Source organism: Corythoichthys intestinalis, chromosome 16 (genome assembly GCF_030265065.1).
Source record: "Corythoichthys intestinalis isolate RoL2023-P3 chromosome 16, ASM3026506v1, whole genome shotgun sequence".
Taxonomy (NCBI): Eukaryota; Metazoa; Chordata; class Actinopteri; order Syngnathiformes; family Syngnathidae; genus Corythoichthys; species Corythoichthys intestinalis.
Genome location: NC_080410.1, coordinates 15,183,425 through 15,203,548, shown reverse-complemented (window position 1 = coordinate 15,203,548; position 20,124 = coordinate 15,183,425). Strand labels below are relative to the sequence as shown.

At 40.1% G+C, this 20,124-nt stretch overlaps 1 protein-coding gene across 1 annotated transcript in view; it reads right to left on the bottom strand.

Annotated features, from left to right (window-relative positions):
• Positions 1–20,124, bottom strand: part of LOC130904392 (uncharacterized) — a 33,016-nt gene that overhangs the window by 2,849 nt on the left and 10,043 nt on the right. Inside the window, exons 3-4 of the mRNA XM_057817118.1 lie at positions 19,821–19,868; positions 18,386–19,576 (exon numbers count right to left, since the gene is read on the bottom strand). Coding sequence (XP_057673101.1) covers positions 18,386–19,571 — 1,186 coding nt within the window. The 5' untranslated portion in view covers positions 19,572–19,576; positions 19,821–19,868. The remainder of the gene's footprint in view (positions 1–18,385; positions 19,577–19,820; positions 19,869–20,124) is intronic.

Sequence of the window (20,124 nt, the reverse complement as noted above, 5' to 3'; positions counted from 1 at the left end):
AGTGTGTGTGGTCTTCCACCAACACCAAACATTTAAGGCCAAAAATTGAAAAATTTGATGTTCAACTCTTTTAATTGTGCTTTGAACACACAGCATAAAACTGCAATGATATTAGAAATCATTTTAGAATTGAAAAATGAAACCAATTTTTCTCCTTCAAAATTGCAAAAATTAAAAATCATAAAAGAAAATGTCCAAAGACGAAACATCTCTGCCACCAGCCTACCACCCGGGATACTGCATAACCTGAAGCTTCTTGTTATACACGCCACAGCATTATAAGTACAGCGAGCAGACTAACTTGAAAAAACATGCTCGGGAACCTAAGAATCAAGGACGTAGGTTTGGTAAGGGCGATATAACAGCATACCCGGTACATTAATAAGACAAAACAGATTATTGAACTGGCACGAGGGCCACATTTCTTAGTAATATGAACCTCATTAATTGATAGGCAAAATGATCAAAGCAAAATGAATCTGTATTGACTTATACTAACTTTTATGTGTATTCGTTCACGTGATACAGCATTCGATTCAAACCTTTATTTTCCAAAACTACTAAAGAAACATTTTGAAGTGCAAGTCCCTTTATTAAAAAAAAAAACAGGGAGCTATCCAAGAATGAGTCCACTTCTGGGGGACACTGGAGCACCCCTAGACTCAAACTAAATTATTGTCATATATTTGTATATATAAACGTGATTTGGGAAAAATATCATTGAGGAAAAATATCATTATGAAAAAAATCTGAGACATCTACATCTGAGGCACTTTTTTTTCATGTCAGTTCATGTTCATGTCGGTGTCCGTCTGATGTGGACCCATTCTTGGGTCTTGCACTCTGAAGCCACCGCGTTGCATTACGGTAATGCACATAATGCAAACAATGACCCAAATGAGGGTCAACTAGCTTGACTTAGTTCTTCCTTGTCAGAGCTGGCCTGACCGCAGTAGTTTTGCAGGTTATCAAGTTCACACGTATAATTGCTATGCTAACTCTGATGCAGGTCGGACTTTTAGTAGCAAAATTAGTGGCATTTCCCCCACCTCCACAATACTGATGTCTTTTTACACTACTTACAGTGGCTTGTGCTGGGCGAAAAATAAAGCTCTAATATCCCTCCTCTTCGAAAGGGGTGGAGGAGGCTGCATGTTGTATTTCTGTCGGCGAGATTGTGTGAGTGTGCGTGTGTCTTTTTGGCGGGGGTGGGGTGTCAAGTCATCAGCCAATCAAACATGCGTTTGAGAGGGGAAAAAATGGGCCGGTACATTGGGCAAGTGAAAAGGGATAAATGTAAGTCTGAACATAATGAAAATAATTCACTTAATAATGGTAGGGTCTAGTCTATCCCCATCAGATCAGATCAGATTTCCTTTTATTGTCATGGCACACCAAAAATATTACCATCTATTATAACATATGGGAAGACAATCAAAATTACCCATATAACCAAACTCATTGTATAATCAAAATAAGGTGGCTTAAAAGTTGGTGGGTACAATTTGAGCATCCTGAAAAGCTGGTAGTGTTATGACCCTACCATCCCGATGCAAACCTATGCCATTGCTAAGAATATTGATTTTGTTTTTATAGTTCGGAAAGGTTTTCATAATGAAAAGGGTCTTTCAATGGACAATTAGATATTTAAAGATTGTTCTCATACGGATAGGTAATGTTGAAAATGAATGCCAGCGTCAATTTACCAAGAAAAAAGTATATACGGTAAGTGAGGTTGTTTGTGGCTCTATTAGCCTTTTCAATAGAACCAAACCTCTACACATCCGTAGTATTCATTACCACCTCTTCTAAAAATTATCAATAAATGAGGGACCATCACATGACATTAATTTTAGGAAAAGAGAGGGAGACTGTCTTGCTTACATATTTCTCTAAGAGGCACAGCGTTCTTCTTCCAAGTTTTTCACTCGTCGCTCCAGGGTTAACTTCACTGTAAAATTGACATATAAATCGAAAGAATTAAATATGGTTTATTTAAACAACAAAGTGTTCAATTAAGTCAACAATCTTCATGGTAATGAATGCCAGGCTGGGGAACGCAAATTATGACAGAACTGATACTCGGGTAAATATTTCCACAAACAACCTGGTAATTGTGGTTGAGTTTAAAATATACTGACAATTAGAGGTGTGCAAAATTTCCGATTCTTAGATTATTCGCGATTCGGCCGTGGAAGATTCGAGAACGATTCACAAACATCCAAATTCCGATTATTGAAATATGCCAAGTAAAGCGGAAGTACAACACACTCAGCGCGCCGCGCGGTCTTTGGGGCGCAACGAGGAAGAACGCAGCGAGAGTAGCTAAACATCATGCTTCTCATTACCCGGCCCCTCGGGTAATGCCAATGCTCAACTCACGGCTCTAGCTCAACTCATGCCACGAGATAAAAAAAACACAACAACATACCTGACTGCTGCCGAAAAGCTGCCACAAAGTACGTCATCCACATAATGTAATGGTGGATATCATTTATATAGGACTAGATGCGCCATTGATTCGGTTGCGTGAGCAGCACATCTACAAAAAGCTAGATGCGGGCGTTAGTAAACGGCCGCCATCTTAAAGCAGTACACTTCCCTGCAAGGCTGTTGTAGCGAACCTTCCAAGCAAACCTAATTAACTTTTTATCTAAAATACTCCTAAATCTGTAAAATATTGACTTGAATCTATCTTTAAAATAGTTTTAAAACTTTCACATGTCGAAAGTAGACAAAAGGGAAATTATGGAATAATGGGAGCAATTTTAACAACTTTAACAGTTGATTCACAACATTAAATTAATTGAATGTAGTTTAAAGCTGCTGTTACAGAATGGGGACTGGAGTTTTTTATTTACTGTTATTTTTGTATATTTGTTTACTGCTATATGTTAACTTGATACTGAAATAGTAGTTTGGTTTAGCCTGAGAGGATTTTTGAACAATTTTGGAACTAATGTACAAAACATTTAATTTAAAAAAAAAAAAAGGAGGGGGGGTGCATCAATAATCGTTTTATAATCGAATCGGAGCCTCTGAATCGTAATCGAATCGTTAGGTGCCCAAAGATTCCCAGCTCTACTGACAATATATTTAGACATTTTAAAATACCAATTCCCCCTTTCTTGCATGATTTATTTTATTTATTTATTTTTGTTTTATGCTACAGAGTACTCCTTTAACTTTCCGGCTGCCATTGACGGTGCTGGACGTCCAATCCATTTCGACGAACATTCATTCTCCCCTCCCAGCCAAAATGTTGACGTCTATCACTGTCAAAGGCATGCAATGGGTTAAATAGTATACATACAGTATATAAATGACAACTTTGAGTGTTACTATATTTGGGGTTTAACTATTAATACTATTATTATTATTATTACTACTATTATTACGGTAACTATTATTTAATTTGAGATGGACACTTAAATTTAACAGACCGGGGGTGCAAAAAAAATATGTATTTGAAATATTTAATATGTTGAAGTTTTAAAGTATATATTGAGTAGAACATAATATTTAATCAGACAATGATTTAAATAAAAAAGAAATATGCGAATGTAAAGTCAAATAAATTAAAGGTCATTCAGGGGCCCCTATGGTCCTGAGGCCCGGGACATCATACCCGGTGTTCTGCCAAAATATCCTACATCGGCGAAACATCTACATTAGTCGAATTTGACACCTAAAGTTAGACCCGGCTGCAGAAAGAAATTACAGGGGGGGGATTACATTTTTTTGGGGGGGGCACACTTCTTCAATGTAAATTTAGCCGTAACAGTGGCGTTTTTACCCGTTATATTTTCTGATGATAGTGTCAGTCAATGAAACTGCAGGAGGTGGCAGCGCTATCCCTTCATGTTGACTTTCGGCCGCGTCTTTGTCATGGCTTGAGTTCGTCTTTAGTTTCTTGAAAAATAAAAAACACGGATGTCCATTCCAATTTGAATTAGCAACGGAGGAGCCGCTCAATTGCCATTTCTGTAACCGGAGCAATCCCTATCCAATCGCAGTACACAATGGCCGGCTACTCAGCCCGCCCCCCTTATCTGTGATTGGCTAGAAATTGCCTACGTTCGCTGCTCTGATTGTGACGACAGATCAAGATAGGATGACTAGAGCAGTGTTTTTCAACCTTTTCTGAGTCACGGGACGTTTTTACGTTGGAAAAAATCTCGCGGCACACCACACCAAAATGTTCCAAAATTACTTTCTGTATAGTATATTTAATTATAAAATAATTTCTCAGTATTTATACTTACTCAGTGTGAAACGTTTAGCAATTAGGCTTGAAAAACTATCAGACAGGGGACTTGAGCAATGCATTTAAGCACATCAGGGCTGGTTGTCTCGCTGACAATGGCTTTGCAGACAGGTAGTATTAACGTCTCTGCCACAGTTTGGGACTTTTGGGATTTAGCAACAAAGTAACTGGCTTTCAGGGCGTTCTTATTTACCTTTGTAGTTTTCCTCAAAAAAGTTGCCCATTTCTCTTTGTTTTCATGAAGGCGTACAAAATAATCCATCGACTTGTTCTGAAGCAACGGGGGTTCATTTGGAGATGAGTTTAAGCTTGTATGGCGCCATGGCACTAGATAGCCGCTCGTGTCGCGTTCAAGAACTGCTCGGATTTCTAGGTATCTCCCACCTAGCTGTCCTCGATAATGTGTTGGAATAAAACAAAGAGGGAGGATTAACGGTCGTCACATATGGATAAAATGGAAAGGACACTTTTGTATATATCGACACTTGACGAATCAAATAATGAACAGTAGAAGTGCTGGGGTCCACATTGTTACGGAGAGCAAGGTGGCTGACGGCTAGAAATCCGAGCAGTTCTTGAACGCAACACGACTCATCTGCACACAACCGAGAACTTTTTCCACATTTCTTCCTTCCTACTGCAACTTTGCCCGACGATGTTAAAAAAAAGCGACATTGGATAATTTCTCGCGGCGGCGGCACAATCGGTTGAAAAACACTGGAATATAGGGTTCATTCTCCCAGTGTGTGTGTTTTTGTGGAAGATTTAAAAAAAATAATAAAAAAATTACACAGTACAGTTTAATCGAGCTAGGGCGGGCACGGCCCCCTAATGCCCGCCCATGCCGCCGGGTCTGCCTAAAGTACTACCGTGCGCTCTAAACTTGTTTTGTTTAGATGCATACAGGAATAAGGTACTAAAAAAATGCCTGCAGAAAATACTTAAATGCAGTTATATCAAATAAGGACGGTTTAAACACGCTACGTGACTAATGTGGTAAACTGCTTCAAAGCTAACACAAAAAAACACAATGGTTAAAAGTATGAGAGGGTAATACATGCAAAAAGTATCTTTGATATGAGGCAGTGAAAAGGTTCTAAATAGTTAGAGGCGGCGATTACTCACTATTTTTGTTTTTATTTAGTTAGAGGCGGTGATTACTCACTACTTTTGTTTTTATTTAGTTATTTAGAACCTTTTCACTGCCTCATATCAAAAGATACTTTTTGCATGTATTACCCTCTCATACTTTTAACCATTGTGTTTTTTTGTGTTAGCTTTGAAGCAGTAGGGAATGGGACGTACTACGTCATTGTTTGGACGCGCCTCCATGCTGGCAATATGATTCACTTCCGGGCCGGCAGACTCAATGCGGATTGTAACGTGTGGTCGTGCTAAGCTAACTCTTTCGGTGTTTTAGAAAGAAATTATGGGTGTGTATTGTTGTGTTACCGGGTGCAACAGCTTCTCCTACGACTAAAAAAAGGGCGAGGAAAACTGGACTCACTTTTCACCGTTTTCCTGCATGGAGGACCAAATATCAGATCACGAAGGCACGACGGATGGCTGGGGCGCAGCGGTTCGTTGGAAAAGCATTTCTCTTGATCATATTTCTGCTGGAATGAGAGTGTATTCCCCTCATCTCTACTCTTGTAAGTTGAACGATTCATCCGTTTTGGTTTCAATACGTTTTTTTGTTGTTGTTTTTTTTACTGTTGTGTAAATATGCCTCGGTAGCAATGCTAACCTTCTCCTCCTCCTCACCTACCTGTTGTGTTACTAGGAAAACCTGCATATGAAATGCTGACAACACATCCCGATTGGTCACCATATCTCTTCTTGGGTTATTCTGAGGTCAAGTGCACCACATCGGAGCGTTATGAGAGGTTGGAAAGGCGAAGAGTGCACGCTGAAACTTCAGTTTGCTCTGCTCTTACAAACACGATCCCAAGTGTTGTTGTGAAAAGTCAATAAAATATGAATACCAAAACATGACTTGAACAACTTCTTGACAAACTGTAACTGCTTGTTGTTTACTTCAGGTCTTCATAATAAACAGGTGTAATAATTACAAAGTCAGGTGACTTAATTTTGTTATTCTATTTGGAATATGCATTGACAATTTTTGGACAGTGTTGTAGACAAGAACTGGGACTGATAAGTTGCAATAGATTTATTTCAAGTAATGCAATTTCTCCAATACGATATTTGAATTGACAGTTTAAAATCTTTAAATTAGTGCAAACAAGGCCCACCCTCTGACGGTGGCAGCAAATATTATATAATTATAAGTAATACACAAATACAAGATCACAATAAACGTGTCTTTGTCAAAGCAGTTTAAAACACTATTTACTGGCCTTGGGTAAATTGCCAGACAGGATAAATATGTGCTTTAAAGTTCTTGCAGTTCCATTTTAAGTATTGCAAGTACTAGTCTCCAACACAGTATTTGAACTGACAGTTTAAAATCCTTTTAGTACAAAATGGCCCACAGTCTGGCAGGGGGCAGCAAATATTAGAATACATAATACACTATAAAAAGCTATATACTATATAAATACAAGATCACAACAAAACCTGTATTTTATCAAAGCAGTTAAAAAACATCCAGTGGCCTTAGGTAAATAAAGGTGTATAAATATGTACTTTACAGTTCTTGCATTTCTATTTTAGGTATTGCAACTTTTCCAACACTATTTGAATTGACAGTCTAAAGTCTCCATAAGTGCAAATAAGAATATTATAATTTAAAAATAATAATAGAATATATAAATTCAACATTACAATGAAACGTGTCTTTGTCAAAGTGGTTTAAAAATAAATAAATAAATAAATACGTCACTGGCCATAGTTAAATAGCCAAGCAGAATAAATATGTGCATTAAAGTTCTTGCATTTTCACAAGTTAAAAGCCCGCAGTTCATCGACGAGAAGGGCAGACCCAGATGGCGTCTGCTGCAGGGGCTTGTTTGAGTCCGACACAGGACAAATGGAACCACTCCATTGAACAAATTTTCTTTGTCAAATGATCCAAGAAGAGAGATGGTGACCAATCGGGATGTGTTGTCAGCAGGTTTACCTAGGAACACAACAGGTAGGTGAGTCGTAGTAGGCGAGCATTGCTACCGAGGCAGATTTACACAACGGTGTAAAAAAACAAAAACGTATTGAAACCAAAAGTGGATAAAGCGTTCAACTTACAAGAGTAGAGATGACAGGAACACACTCTCATTCCAGCAGAAATATGATCATAAATGCTTTTCCGACAAACCGCTGCAATCCAGCCATCCGTCGTACCTTCGTGATCTGATATTTGGTCCTCCATGCAGGAAAACGGTGAAAAGTGAGTCCATTTTTCCTAACCCCTTTTTTTTGTCGTAGGAGACGCTGTTGCACCCGGTAATGCAACAATAAGCACCCATATTTTCTTTCTAAAACACCGAAAGAGTTAGCTTAGCACTACCACACGTTACAATCCGCATTGACTCTGCCGGCCCGGAAGTGAATCATATTGCCAGCATGGAGGCGCGTCCAAACAATGACGTAGTACGTCCCATTCCCTGTTGACCACATTAGTCACGTAGCGTGTTTAAACCGTCCTTATTTGATATAACTGCATTTAAGTATTTTCTGCAGGCATTTTTTAAGTACCTTATTCCTGTATGCATCTAAACAAAACAAGTTTAGAGCGCACGGTAGTACTTTAGGTGTCAAATTCGACTAATGTAGGACGTTTCGCCGATGTAGATATTTTGGCAGAACACCGGTTCCCGCTCCCTGTCGACGGGCTTGCATTTATCCAAGAGTATAAGTACATGAAGTTGGTTACAAAATTGATGCGCTGATTACATTTGTAACAAACAAACAAAACCTATAACATAGAAGACATGTAATGTTGGCGTGAAAATGACCCAAAGAAATTTTAGATAACTCAATTTGTTCTTACATTTCCTTTCCACTGAATCATAATTACATGATTTATCTTTGACTCACTTCCATCTCCTGGCTCAAATATGCAATGACAGCATAAAAGTAACGGAATCTACTGGACCATCAGAAAAATAATGTTTGTATCCTACATTTATAACAGTCTGCATTGTGGATGGACAAAACAATGACGACCACGACGTCTTGCACGACTGTGGAATGTCCACTACTCCAAAAGTTAAAAAAGAAAAAAAAATGGAAACGGAACGGAAAAATGGAACGGAAATGATTTGAAATTGTTTAAAAATAGTTTAAAACGCTTTACCCAAGTCTTGGTGCGTCGAAAAATGGCGGTTTAGTTGTGAGGCAGGTTGTCTGTTCTGCCGTCCCCCCGTGCTGAGTAGCCTGTTCAAACAAACTTCGGCTCTCTCCCAATAGACCCTACCCACCGACGTCACAAAATCACGTGCTCGCTGTATGGTTCCGCCCACTTGTCCGTCATTTTGTGTCTGTATTATCAATGGTCTCAATTGATCGAGCAATTTATAATGCATTTCATGGAAGACCCGGTGCTTTCGGATGCCGTAAACTCACTTGATGCGTTGCACAAAAGGCGTTATGTGGAAAAGCTTCAGTTTATCCATTCGCCAGATCCATATTTGATGCCTAAATCGATGTTTTTTGACCCGCCGTCTCCGCCGTATTTGCCTGACATCTGCTAGCTACCCTGAACTGTACAACTATCTTGTCCACACAAAATCAGCCTATTCTCACGAAAGTTTGAAAAACTTTAAGAGCTTGGAGGCTTATAAATACTTCGTTGCTGGTTGGGTGAAACAGGTCCTCGTCCACGAAAATTCGGCAGGAATCTATCTTGTGCTTGGAAAGGTGAGTTAAAATTTTAAATTCAAAATCTTTTGTTATTGCTAACATCCACTGCCAAGTCTAATGTATTTCATGTCGTTTGTCAATGGAGTTAGGGCTTTTAATGTTTATATGGTTTAGCGATAGCACTCTCACTACATACATACGTGTATGTTGTCGGCGATTAGCCTAGCAATGATCTTAATTGTGGTTGTCAGCCCAAAACCCTCTAAATATGTGGGTCATTATCAATATAAAGTGCCTTTTGGTGTCCTCATCAGAAACACCCAGTTATCATGAAAATGTATACAAATAATTAAAATCTTATGTCTTGTTATGGGAGAACAAAGATTTTCACACATATCTGGACAACAATATGTCTCTTAAAATCTGTTTCCTTTATTTTATGTGTACGTTTTCCATTTGATGTACTCCATTTTGGCATGTCCCACACACTGCACTGCTAACTTCAGTGTGTGTAATAAATGGTTAAATGATAAAAAATGAAACATTTTTACATATTAACTTATTGCCACAGCAAGTTATTTGATAGAATTGGTCATTTTGACCATGCATATCCTTACTTTCATGAAAATATTTAACATTTTCCCCCAAAAATACAATGTCCCTGAAAAAATTGTCCTCCCTGTCATTTAGGGAAAACTGCCTCTTTAGAAAACCTGCTGATTTTTTCAGTGATGTCACAAGACCAATTTTGTCTTCCTTTATCGGTGACTAAAACAGAGGCTAGTTGCTGAGTATGTATTTACACTTATGTTTCGCAATTTTTGTCATATTAGGTGTGTAGTCAGATGTTGTCAAGCTTAACCTGTCCACTCTGTCATTATAAAATATCAATTATTATAAAAACATTTGATATATTTGAAAGCTGTATGTAAATACGTCCACAGTCTGCTTGCTAATTTAACCATTTTGCGCACTGAAGGTCCACCATGTGGTTAATAAATACCAATATTAGACAAAAATCTCCACCCTGTCATTGTCCTCCCTGTCAGCAAAGCTTCCATGACAGGGTGGACAGGGTTCTTAAAAGTTTTAGCCACATACTGATAATGTCAACGTGCTAATATGATAAGAGTTATTACATACATTTTATAATGGGTCATGCTAGACATGGTAAAAATGGATCAGAGCAGCACTACAGAAAGCCTAGTTTGATTGGGCAAGGCAGATTTACTCCCCATTAAATTGTTTAAGTTACACTTTTTGTGTTGAAATTTTCAAGGTACGAGATCAAAAGGAGCTAAGACAGTAAGGAGATAATCAGGAAAGTCGTTGTGCTGACACTGAAAGAAGAAGAGAATATCTGGAAAAAGAAAGGGCTTCCAAATGACCCTCCGAAAGACATGATCCCTTGTCAGTCTGGGCCCACCTCGATCCAGTTTTGAAGGTAGTGAGAGAACGACACCTACACGTCACAATAATTTTATCAGTTATGGGCCTGCTATGCGGTATCGACAAAGGACATATATCTTCCCTCTCAGCAAAGCCCTACTAGTATGGATTCAACGAAATGACATCGAATTACTTTGCGGCAAGTCATGGCAAAGGGGCACCAGATGCTGTGGGTGGGGTCCTCAAGAGCTCAGCAGATACAGATATCCCTGATGCTCAGACCTAGTATGACAAGCTGAAAAGCCTTGACACATCTGTCGAGTTGTTCTTCATCTCAGAAAAGGATATTGTATCCAAAAGTGAAGTACCTGCAATAGCTGCCATAAAGGACACCATGAGAATCCACCAAGCATTTAAGAGGTCACTCCTGCTGATTCATCTAACGAGTCCCCATCATGTGGAAAGACATCAGAAAATACTTGGAGACCAAATATGATTGCGGTAAAACACATTGGAAACTGGTGTGTCGTTAATAATGACAATGAAGCATATTCAGATGTCATCAGAGAGGTCTAAGGGCACAGTGTGAAAGTTCAGTGTATGCACCGCCATGGCATAAACAAGTTCTATTGGCCAAGTACCTGGGATGACATTTGTTGGTACCATGACTGGCAGGTACTTTGCCGAATACCAGAACCACAGGGTGTGAACAAGCGCTCTGTACAGATTGAACCATCTTGAGCCATGCCTCTGCAGAAATAAAATTTGTTTATAGATGTGCCTCATTGGTGTTCAGTTATGTTCATTTGTTTCTCTTCAGGTCAATCATTATTCAGCAATTTACCATCTCATTGTACAGTTCAATGTTTGGCTGATTCAGCAGAATCATCCATGGAGTTAAGTTGTAGAATGCCACAATTATGGCTCATTTTGGTGTTTTGGTAGGTTCTGGTAGTTCCATCTGAAGGGGATAGGACCTCTGGTATATATATTTACATTTATATTTGATTCATTCAAAGATCTTTCACAATTTGTCCACTCTGTCATGCTAGGTCAACCCTGTCAGTTTACTGTCCACTCTGTTATTTTTTATATTCTAGGAAAATAATGCATTTTTTTTTTCACAAGTTAGCAAACTTTTTGTGCGATTTTTGCATGAACAAGTAAGGGCCTTATAGTATCAGCTGAAAATTTGACCACATATCTTTGTTGACAGATTTTATTAAGAAAAGAATGTAGAATTTTTGCTGATTTTCAGGAAAATCAAATAATTTCCCCTAATTTAATTATTATCCAAATACTTTTCCAATTAAACAAAACGTAGGCTGTAGATAAGGACAAAAAACCTTCCTGAAAATATACATTTTATAATCACTATGCAATTAGAATATATTTATTCTGCTTTGAATTTGTCCATGACAGAGTTGACATAATTTGCTGTTTACGTGTACTTTGTCTGCTTGTAGTTATTATTAAAAAAGTGTGGGAGTTTGACCGACGTGCATTCCTAACAGTACAACAGGTAATTGATACTATAAATGTGAAGTTGAATGGAAAATCTCAGCTTTTTTTTGGGCAAGTTGGAAGTTCTCAAAGGCACCGTATATTGATAATGACCCTGTACTTAAATGGCCTCCACAGTCACCAGATCTCAATCCAATAGAGCATCTTTGGGATGTGGTGGAACAGGAGATTCGCATCATGGATGTGCAGCCGACAAATCTGCACTAACTTTGTGATGCCATTATGTCAATATGGACCAAACTCTCTGAGGAATGCTTCCAGCACCTTTTTGAATCTATGCCACGAAGAATTGAGGCAGTTCTGAAGGCAAAAGGGGGTCCAACCCGTTACTAGCATGGTGTACCTAATAAAGTGGCCGGTGGGTGTATATATGTGTGTGTACATTTTCATTTTTATTTTATAGACTTGGTTTGACCTGAAACACAAACAAATGACATTTAACAAGCGCAGCCCATCCCATCCCCTAACCATCTCAGCTGATCACATGTCAGTATGTCAGCCAACTGAACGGATAAATGAGTCCAGGCGTTTTGTTTTGCTGCGTGCATTCGCACATTGACGTGACTCATCATTGTCAGACTCAGATAACTGCAGCATCTGGAGAAACCTCCATGCCGTCCGTGGAATAAAATCAATAATAAATATCGGTGGAAACAGATTACGCTACACAAGCACTTTATTATGCTTGTTGTTAACACTTGTGTATGTAAATCTGATGTTGTTAGATTGTTTTCTTCTTGGAGCTGAAGTGCATCTGTGGCAGCTTGGCATTTTTTGTTATTTTTTTTTTGAATAGCGTTTTGACAGTTGCTGTCATATTTGCGGAATCCAAGCACCGTGTACCGGAACAACATTCCGGCCCTGAATCTTATACCGGAACTGCGTTCTGGCCCTGAATCTTATACCGGAACTGCGTTCCTGACCGTTTGGCCCACTTTCACCCCTGGTTTTACCATAGATTAAGGAAAACAAGAAGAATATAGGGCATAAGAGATAAACAATGCCTTCTTATCACGGAAACCCTGCGTTTGCGTCATGCAACTGACGCACAAACTCTCGCAATCAGTTCTCCCGGACAGTCCAGAACAAATGAAGGGACGCCCTGTCCCGACACAAGGAAAATCAACACCTGATATCCAACTGATAACACAACTGACAAGACTCCAAGAGCCCCTTTGACGCTGAGTTGGCAAAATCCACAACCCTCGTGGCCCGGACAACAGTAACTCTCGAATCCTCCTGTCCAATCCACAAGCAGACAATAATCCCAAACACACTCTTCTTCCTACACACGGCCCGCCCGCGAGAACCTTCAAAAGATTGAATGTTTAACTAAGCGTTGTCATTTGGCCCCTTGGCCAGCCGGTGCCTGTCAGCTGCCTCCGGAGTCCCACAGGCCAAAAAGGCCCGGTAGGCCTCCTTCTTCAGCTTGACGGCATCCCTTACCGCTGGCGTCCACCAGCGGGTTCGGGGATTGCCGCCACGACAGGCACCAACTACCTTCCGCCCACAGCTGCGATCGGCCGCTCAACAATGGAGGTGCGGAACATGGCCCACTCGGACTCAATGTCCCCCACCCACCCCGGGACAAGGACAAGTTCTGCCGGAGGTGGGTGTTAAAGCTCTTTCTGACAGGGGATTCTGCTAGACGTTCCCAGCAGACCCTCACAATACGTTTGGGCCTGCCAGGTCCGGCCAGCATCTTCCCCGCCATCGGAGCCAACACACTACCAGGTGGTGATCAGTTGACAGCTCCGCCCTTCCCTTCACTCGAGTGTCCAAAACATGCGCCACAAGTCCAATGACACGATTGCAAAGTCGATCATCGAACTGCGGCCCAGAGTGTCCTGGTGCCAAGTGCACATATGGACACCCCTATGTTTGAAAATGGTGTTCGTTATGGACAAACCGGGACGAGTACAGAAGTCCAATAACAACACCACTCGGGTTCTGATCGGGGGGGCCGTTCCTCCCTATCACGCCCCTCCAGGTCCCACTGTCATTGTCCACGTGAGTGTTGAAGTCCCCCAGAAGGACAAGGGAGTCCCCAGAGGGGGCGCTCTCCAGCACACCCTCCAAGGATTCAAAAAATGGTGGGTATTCTGAGCTGCTGTTCGGTGCGTAAGGGCAAACAACAGTCAGAACCCATCCCCCCACCCGAAGGCGGAAGGAAGCTACCCTCTCGTCTACCGGGGTAAACACCCAAAGTACAGGCGCCAAGCCGGGGGGCAATAAGTATGCCCGCACCTGCTCGGCGCCTCTCACCGTGGGCAACTGCAGAGTGGAAGAGAGTCCAACCCCTCTCGAGAGGATTGGTACCAGAACCCAAGCTGTGTGTGGAGGAGAGTCCGACTATAACTAGTTGGAACTTCTCTGCCTTACACACCAGCTCGGGCTCCTTCCCTGCCAGAGAGGTGACATTCCATGTCCCAAGAGTTAGCTTCTGCAGCTGGGGGTTGGACCGCCAAGGACCCCGCCTTTGCCTGCCGCCCAACTCCCTAAGCACCCGACCCCTTTGGCCATTCCCACAGGTGGTGAGCCCATGGGAAAGGGAACCCACGTTGCTTGTTCGGGCTGTGCCCGGCCGGGCCCCATTGGGACAGGACCGGCCACCAGACGCTTGCTTTCGAACCCCACCTCCTGGCCTGGCTCCAGAAGGGCCCCGGTAACCCGCGTCCGGGCAAGGGAAACTTGAGTTCATTTGTTTTACTCATCGTAGGGGTCCTTTTGAGCCATGCTTTATCTGGCCCCTCACCTAGGACCTATTTGCCATGGGTGACCCTGCCAGGGGCTTAAAGCCCCAGACAACATAGCTCCTAGGATCACTGGGACACGCAAACCCCTCCACCACGATAAGGTGATGACTCACGGAGGGGTGTGAATGCACTTTTCAGTGCTATTCACGGCACTAGGAATCTAATTCATTTTGATTGGGAATGCCTACGCTGCCAGTCTCTCCCAGTCAAAATGGATTGGTTGTCAAGCGCTGTCAATGGAAGCCAATGAGATAAATGTTGATGTTTATGGCTTGCAAAAATACGAAACCCTGAAATTAAAAGTGTCAGAATAAAAAAACAGACATTTTCTGGGCCCTGCAACACATCGTCTGGTATTGCAGAAATTTTGGTCTAGTTTTGGTTTAGTTTTAGTTGGCACTTCTGGGAGATGATAGGAAATTGCACTTTCTTCTGGTATTTGAATAAAAATCAGTGCAGATTTTTTTTTTTTTTTGCCCAGCAGAAAAAATGGATGTCTGAACGGGTTAAGCCTAATTTAGCCCAATTTAAAATATTTGAACTTTCACTTTAAGTTTATGTGTAAAATGACCTAAAAGTAACAATTGAGTGTCACCCTTTCCATTTTGCAGCCTTGTCCTCAACCATTTTGTTCATTCTTATTAAAACAATCATATAAATACAAACACTTTCACAGTCTAGACATATACAGGTTAGGCTAATCAATAACTCTAAATTTGCCATATAGGATGTGTGCATGTTTAGTTATAGTTTAGGACTAGTTGGTTAAACTTTTAATTACATAATGACACAGTCCCTGAAGTACACCTGCGACAGGCCTCGACTCCTCAAGAAATTCAGCAGCTGCCTGAATTTTCTAATGTGTTGAATGTCGACAGCGAGTATCCATCCTGCATCAAATACGTGGACTTGTTTGAAATGGCAGTATGGCATGTTGGTTGTGGTTGATGTGACATTACCTCAGCAATGTGAAGAAATAATAAAGGCAATGATTGTGTTTTTGAGAAGTAACATTTTATTGATGACCAGTGTAATACAATACAAATAAAAAGGCAATTGATGTACAAAAAACGGAGTTCCAGCACAACTATCTCTTTCAACAACGCAAAAAAAAAATGTCCGCTGGACACCAACATGAGCCACTTACGGTAAGTAAATTTTCCCCCTAATACTGGCCAACTGCTCGCGATCAGCATTCTCTGAAATGTAAATTAATTGTCTTCGGGGAGATTTAGGGTAAAAAAAGCACATAGAAGAGTGAGGAAGAGAGATGCCCGTCATTGTTTAGGAACAATACACCACCCTGTCCAAAATTTGAGAGGTTGAAGCTCCTCGGAATTACTTAGAAGAAGATAGATGACAACACTAAGGCAAAAAAAAAAAAGGTATGAAAGAATTTAACGACACACCAGGCGGTGCAAACAGTCTACCTGAGGCCTTACCAGCGTAAACCACACGAATTTGAGTGTGTGAATTTCGATTCACTAATTTGCGTGAAAACAGGCTAAACTATTCCTTCCTGAGACCCACCCAAGGTGTTAGCTTATGAAAGATAATATAGCTTCAACATACCTCAACTGGATTTAAATAAAAAGTAAAAAAAAAAAAAAAAACACCAAATTACCAATTTAATACGCACCTTTTCCTCATCCAACTGATTGCCAGCTTCCCGTAGCAGTTCGGATGCCGACCTTCTCGTCAACTCCCATTATTTTAAGAAGCAAGCAGCAGGCAGGCAGGTAAGCATTACTTAATCGCATCGAGAGGATCACTGCACTGGCATGTAGATCGACCAATGGGTGAATAGTAACACATGTAGGACCGCCTCCTCATTTGAATAACATTTCCACTTGCATTTTCATGCTGACAATGAAAAAAGTACATTTAAGAGCAAAGTGCTTTTATTTATTTATTGACATTTATTTTAATCAATATCTTTATTTTTCTATTCTTAAATTTTAAATGTAATTTCTTATTTTGTATATATATATATATTCACTTTTATTTAATCAGCTATTTATATCCATATTAATGTTTGCATTCATATTTTTGTATCTTATTTCTTATTTTTGTATTTATATACGTTTTTATTTAGCCTTTTATTGATTAATTTATTTTTAATCTTAATTTTGGCAGCTTTGGTCCTCCATAGTCTCAGTCTCTCCCATCCCCAAGAGAGTCTGAAATTAATAATTGATTCGGTAACATGGCATTTTAAATCAGCATCCTCTTCATTGTAAGGATTACATCAAATAATTGTGCATTATGTCAAAAAAAAAGTCATCTAACTAAATAGAATGTCTTTTGATGTCATCCTGACCCAAATTTGAGACTGGGAAAACTCCAATTTAGTTTGGTATCAGAAAATACAAATTAAATAGCAGCTGGGTGAAAAACCAAACGTAAAATTGTCCTGAATCAATTATAACGACATATCATAGAAATAAAAGTGTTTTTTTTAATATGTATATATATACATTAACTATATTTGTTAATATTTTATAGCAAAAAGATGTGCATTTCCGCAGTTTACAAAACACGAGGTCAAGATGTCTTGAAATTTAACGAATTTATTTGACATTTGGCAATACCCACTTCATTTGAAAAATGAGGCAATTTGATTATAAAACATACAGTGCATAGCAAATCCCACATTTGAAAAAAAATTTCAAAAATGACAGGATGGAATGAACAAAATTATGTTCGTCTTTATCAATACAAGACAGTGAAACCCAAACTTATTTGTACGACTTACTTGTTGAATGCAAAATCTTGATGAATACATGATCAAGTATCTAAATGACAATTCTTTTTATTTAAGTGAAGGATGTCTAAAGTAGAAACATGGAAAATAGTAAATGCCATACGAGCATGTGTGTATATATATTTAGCCTAGTGTGTGTGCTAAAAGTGGCAATCATTAGTTTTTGCAAACTTTGATTGACTGTTAGGGCTGAAAATGCCCATTTTCTTTTTTTTTTTTTTGCTAGCCTAATCCTGAATGATACAGTATGTGGCTGATCGGACTAACATTTGAATTTTGCCACTTTAGACCTGAGCATGCTGCTGAAGGACATGACCCATTCGCGTCTCTAAATCAATAAATACACTTGATTTCATTGCTATTGCCCCTTCTGGGAGATCGTTGGACAAAACTTTACCAATCGAAATCAAATCATGATGTTTAGCATGCCTTCTTTGATTTTTGGCTCTTTGATAATGGCTGAGATAAAACACAACTTCAAAAAGGCAAACATAGGCGCTCATTTCTCAACAAAAACAAAGTCACATTAGCATAAAAAAAACCAACAATAAAAGCATGAACTATCCCCAACCAAAAAATTTGAGTAGAGTAAAAATCAGCTAAGATTTTTTTTTTTTTGCCCAGCAGAAAAAATGCGAGTCTGCACAGGTTAAACTCTTTGTTCTAAGTGCCCATTGATGAGTAGTTGATAGAGCGGTCTGATTTACAAACGTGATTGCAATCTTATCACAAACTACTTAAATGATAAACCTCAACCAGCGCCCATTAATTTCAATATATATCAACCAGCTACCATTAATTTTGATTTATCTTCTGCATGAAACAGAGTACAGTGATCAAATGTGTAGCCTCCATAGAATTTCTGCCTGCATCTCTGGTATCACAAATTTGATAATGCAGCGACAGTAAGAAGCACATGCCTTCAAGTCTTTCCTGAGCCTTTGCGTTTACGTTTGACCACACTCGTTTCCACACGATCACCTAAGATTGCCGTTACTGCAGCCCCTGATATTGCTGTTACTGCAGCCTCCCCTATCTCCCTCACAGTATTTTGACCTACAGAAGCATCAATTGCATCTTGTGCCCCAACATTGACACTCTGGAATGGCCCTGTGCCCACCATATTTCTTACAACAATAGCTGTTCTCAAAGTGCGAGATCCTACCTCACTAACTTGATCATAAGCATCCTGTGCTGCCTCCTCCGGACTCCCAGCCTCACTACCAGCAACGACACCTATCACACCGCCAACAAATCCACCCGCGAGTAATCCCACACCTAAACCTTTAGCTATAGTGGACACTCCGGTGGTGGCCACAACGTAACCCACGCCAGCGCCAAACATGGCTCCGATACATGCGCCAACGAAGCCTGCAACGACGACGCGCTTCACGATCGGCCACATCTTTTCAAGAGACGGCCATCCTGCACTACCGCTACTTGTACGCAGTTCTTTCCTCACAGATGCCTGGGCCTCTTTAAACATTTGATTAGTATAAACCCCATTTCTACTCCTCATGACCATCCTGTCCACCTTTGACATGAGTTCTTGAACCTGGGCAACATCACTGGAGTTTTCATTGTTGAACACATGGTACCTGCCACCACACTTGCCAATAAGTTCCCTGAGTCCAGCAGGCGCCTCTCTTAGGTGTTCTGCAAAGCTCTTGCCCTTAAGACGATCCCCTCCCGTAAAAAGAACTATTGTGTGATATTTAACGGCATCTTCTCCAAAAAGTTTTGCCAGATTGATGGCAGCCTGCGCTTCGTTTTCTGTATAACGCCCGATCGGTACAACCAAGAAAAAGGCATGGGGTGCAAAATTTGAGTAAACAATACATTTGGCTATTTCTTCATGAACTTCATCTTCAGTGAGTTTAGTGTCCCCAAACCCTGGCATATCTACCACTGTCACCTTTCTCTTCCGGTCATGATCCTCCACAAGCTCAGCGATTCCATACTCAGTTTTTTGGGTCACTGAGCTAAAACTGAGCTCTGACACAAAGTGTTCACTGCCCAGGATGGTGTTTCCTGACCCACTTTTGCCCGTTCCTGTATTTCCGACAAGAACCAGCCGGAGTTCCTTTCGCCACGTGACGCCTGAGTCCATCCTCTCTGCTCAAAGTGATGGAAAAGCTATGAGCAATGTGGTGAAATCATGGTGAATCAACATGTTCATTGTAGACGTTAGCACAATTCAATCATTCTCACACATCAATAATATGACATATGACCTATAATATAATAATATTACATAATATAATATATAATATACATAATATGCCATATCAATATGACATCAATAAGTTCTCACAGTACAATGTACAGTATCAATATCTTAAATAATGACCACACCTACTTGCTTTGAATGGCCTCAAAATGCAAGAAACACTGCACGTTTAAGGTGCTGAAATAAGAGAAACAGAAAAATTCCCATCAGGCTTGTTTTCTGGTATGATTGAGCAGATTAGCAGATGGACATTTGGTGCTTTTACGCACTTTGTTTGCTATTTTTTCAGCAGTATTAATAATTTTAAATATATTGACAACAAATTTATTAACACTCTTGAACTTTCGGAATACCTGAGTTAAAAGGAACTCATCTTTCTTACTTGTTCTGTCAATTAGAATTAGCTTTCCTGCAATGGTAAGAGTTTGAACAT